General features: G+C 42.1%; 1 protein-coding gene across 1 annotated transcript; it reads right to left on the reverse strand.

The window, feature by feature from the left end:
- On the reverse strand, positions 1-1002 carry LOC146358094 (olfactory receptor 5G9-like). The gene has a single exon (XM_084856380.1). The coding sequence runs from the start codon at positions 1000-1002 to the stop codon at positions 1-3; it is 1002 nt and encodes a 333-aa protein (XP_084712506.1).
- Between the last annotated feature and the right edge of the window lie 3326 nt (positions 1003-4328).

The raw sequence follows: 4328 nt of genomic DNA on the forward strand, positions 1-4328 counted from the left end.
TCAGTCAATGTGTCTTTGAGTTTGTTTTTCTCTTTGAGCACCTGAGTCACAGAGACGTCCCTGCTTTAAAAGACTGGCAGCCTTTTGCCTTGTCTTTCTCAATGCATCCTTCACTTCCTTGTTCCTGAGGCTGTAAATCAGGGGGTTCAACATGGGGATCACCACTGTGTAGAATACCGAGATCACCTTATCTTGGTCCTGTGAGTCACTGGACCCAGGTCTTAAGTAAATGAAGAGGAGGGTCCCATAGAAGATGGTGATGGCCATCAGGTGTGAGGTGCAGGTGGAGAAGGCTTTGCGCTTTCCCTCCATGGAACGGATCCTCATGATGGCAGAGAGGATGTAGAAGTAGGAGATGAGGATAGTGAAACAAGAGGACATCCCAACAATAAAAGTGGAAACTAAGACCATAATCTCATTCACTCTGGTAGAGATGCAGGAGAGTTTCAGGAGGGGTACGATATCACAGAAGAAATTGTTGATAGCATTGGAACCACAGAAGGGTAACTGGAAGGTTGAAATTGTTTGAGCAACTGAATTAAAAAAGGCAGCACTGTATGAGATGGTTACTAACACAGCACACTTTCTCCTGGACATAACCATTTGATAAAGTAGTGGATTGCAGATGGCCACATAGCGGTCATATGCCATGACAGCCAGTAGGAGGCACTCTGTCCCAGCCAGCCCACCATAGAAACAAAGCTGAACAGCACACTCCATGAAGCAAATAACTTTATTATCCATTAGGAAATCCATCAGCATCTTGGGTGTGATCACAGAGGAATAGCAGGCATCAACCAGAGACAGGTGGCTGAGGAAAAAGTACATGGGGGTATGAAGTCGGGAGTCAATCCTAACCAACACAATCATTCCGAGATTCCCAACTAGAGTTGTAAGATAGATCAATAAGAACAAAACAAAGCAGGGAATCTCCATCTCTGCTTGATCCACAAACCCCACAAGGATGAACTCAGCAACACTGGTCCAATTCCTCCTAGCCATTAATTCATCTTTTCCTAAAAAGGAAGGAAGGAAAATGGCAAATTACCGAAATGATCTCAAGAAACTCATTCTAATCTAAGTTGCAGGTGATCTGTTGTTTTTAATAGGTCTCAAGTTAGAATTCAGCCGTGGGTAGGAAAGATATGTATCTTTTTAATATAGTGATGCAAATAGTACAGGGCCTCACAGTGCAGCCACAGGACTCCTTCATCAAAGAATAAATGAACATTGAAAACTACTCCAGTTATTTTGCAGTTTACCCTCAAATACCTACACAGTGACTGTGGTTACAGTACTGCTTCTTGCTCCAAAGAGGTATATAAGCACTACTGATAATGGAATCACCTCCCAAGACAGTAGTCATGTCTATGGTTGATTACTAGTGTGGTACCCACAGAATGCTCTGAAGGCACATGATACAATCCTGTTCCTGAAGCTCAAGCCCTGTTCAAGCAGCATGCCTCAACAGGAAACAGCAACGCTTACAGGAGTCTGGAGGGGGCTTTACGTGCATTTGCTTGAATGTGAGAAGAAGCCTCCACACGACTGAGAACTCTGATAAAGTGGGGAAAGTCAGGGACATTGAGGGCAGGGGTGGCAGCATAACCCTGTGCTCCTTACATGCATTGCTGTTTCCTGTTCAGGCATAACACCTGAACAGTCTGGTCTGGTCCTGAGTTCTGCCAGCTGACTGGATGGTAGACCAGCTAGGAGGAACCACATGATCACTATTCTAAGCTGCTCAAAGGAGAAACAAGGTGCAATTAATTAATTAATTAATTAAAAATTCAGTATAGACTCTCACTAGGAATTGATAACACGGATAGTATACAGAAGTCTTATAACAAGAGTTGAACACAATTTCAGAGATGAGGGAGATAATTGTGAGATTTTCCTACCTTACCAAAGCAAATCATATTTATATTCTCTTTATTCATTTTTTGTCAGTATTCCCAGTTATAGCTAGCTTTGGATTTAGGGAGTTGAAGAAAAAATAAAATGAAGCGTAAAAACACTGAGCTGGCAAATGTGTTGTTAACATTGCAAAAGTGCAACTTCGTTTTAAAAAATAAAATAAAAAGCATATTCTTTTGAGGCATAATATGCCACTGAAGCTTCCCAAACTTCCAGAAGTTTACCATCATAGATTCTGGGACACATTCTGGATGTTGCAGATCTCTGACAAGGAAGTCCATAACTTAATGAATGCATTCTATGGCAGAGATTCCTCTGCTCCTCTCTAGTGGACGGTACTGGTGTAGCAATGCCATTGACTGTCACTATGCCACTGCCAAGGCTTTCAACTGGGAGAAAGGGTGGTCCTCTCCCCTTTAACTAGTGCATGGATGCTGTTGCCCAGTTCTACAGACTGGATTCAAGGATGCCATTCCACCATGGAAAAGGACATTGTTGGCTGACCAGATGTCCCCTCGCCCCCTGCAGCCCATGCCCCCAAATCTGTTCCAGAGAATTGGGGAACCCTTTGGAGTAAATTTGGGGGCATGCAGGAGACTGCAGGGGGGAGAAAAGGAGAAAGAGGTCCCATTTATTGTGGTTGTATTGTTATATTGTGGTTTTAATGTTCTATATATTTTAAATTGTTTTATTGTGTGTTGTTTGGTTTTAGTTTTTGTGAACCGCCCAGAGAGCTTCGGCTATTGGGCGGTATAGAAATGAAATAAATAAATAAAATAAATAAATAAAATTGCATGAACAGACACCCACTCATATGATGGTGGATCCAACCCCATGAGTCTCTACCTCAGCCTAGTGACTTCCAGGCTTAAGCCATGTGCATAATTTCTGCGTGGTCCAGTAGACAGATAGATGGAACTGGAACTGAGTCCAAGTTCCATTTCTGCTTTGGACTATCGGGACAGCCTTTGACAGGTCACTGTCGACTCCAGTTTCCCCATCTGAGATAATATTGATATACTCACAGGATTGTGTTCAAGGCAAACACCATAAAGAGAGTAGCACACATTGCTCATTAGAAATGCTATGTAAAAGTGGTAGATAATGGTAGCAGCAGCAGTAGACATTTATACAAGGATGATCAAGAAGCAAAAGTAGACCTGTTAACTAGATTCCTCATGCTTTTATGTCATCAAGCTACATCCACAGTGTTATAAAGAAATACCTAGAAATAGAAATCAACCTTATTTCTAGGATGATACAAATAAGGCTGCTATCCTAAGCACACTTACTAGGGAGTAAACATACATAGGAAGATCATGCTGCATTTCTTTTATGATTTATTGTGTGTAAACAAGTTTTGGTACTGAAATCAACATACCTGATTTTATATGCTCCTGGGATTCTGTGGGATTCTGGGATTCTAAAACCACCTCGTAAATGGCACCTGGATTCTGTTGTGCTTGGGGCTCTCCGTTTTTAAGACTGACTTTTTTTTAGAGATTGTAAGGTTTTGGAAATTTGGTCTTCCAGAATCCTGTTCAGTGGGAACAGAGGCAAAAGATGATCTGGATAGCACCCCTCCAAAAGCCAAACTAATTAAAAAAAAGTAGACTAAGTGGTTACTTTTGCAAATAAACACAGAGAGGCTAATTTCCAATATTGACAAATCCAGAATCTTATGCCAATATTTAAGAACTATTCAGGGAAGTGAAAAATAAATATCTTCAAAGGAAAACGGTTGAAGGAACTCCAGCTTCATAAAAGAGGAATAATGCATTTTTCTTGCAGTCCATGCCGAGAAATGTCTGCCTTGCCCACACATGGTGATTCTTAAAAGCAACAACTGTGAACAATGTAGCGGTTTTCATTATCTTTGTGACCTCTGGAGACCAAGGGCCTGGAGGAAGCTGATATCACAGAACATACAAAAATCAAATTCAAATACGCTTGGTAATTGTTCCACTGAGGAATAATATAAATGCTGAAATTAGTTTCACAGATGCAAAATGCAGAGACATTTTTTTATCTTTTCTCCTCTGCCTACAGTGCATGTGATTAGCGTATGCTAATTCCCAAATTCTTGAATTCCATCCAAAACCAAGAAAAGAAACTGACCCTGTGGCTTGCTATCGAACAAGGATGATTTCATTTCTTTTGATGTGTGAAGGGGTCCTCGCGCTGCTGGGCTGGTCCTGCCTCTGAGGTTGCACAGCTACCCCTGGCCCAACACCCATATGCTAGGCATGGTTATCTGCAGGGGGAAAGCCCATCTGTATAGATTACTGCATGCATAAGCTTCCCTGAGTGGTCTGAGTTTCAGCTCCCAGGGAAGCCCATGTATGTAGCAATCTACACACATGAGGCAGGAAGGATCCGACGCTGCCCAACAGCTAGCAGAGCTGGCCGCC

Source organism: Heloderma suspectum, chromosome 1, assembly GCF_057233095.1.
Source record: "Heloderma suspectum isolate Gila_16-S chromosome 1, 16-S_ref, whole genome shotgun sequence".
NCBI classification, from domain to species: Eukaryota; Metazoa; Chordata; class Lepidosauria; order Squamata; family Helodermatidae; genus Heloderma; species Heloderma suspectum.

What these genes read in the sequence shown, in the direction of transcription:
- LOC146358094 (XM_084856380.1), bottom strand. Translation starts at nt 1,002, where the DNA reads ATGGCTAGGAGGAATTGGACCAGTGTTGCTGAGTTCATCCTTGTGGGG.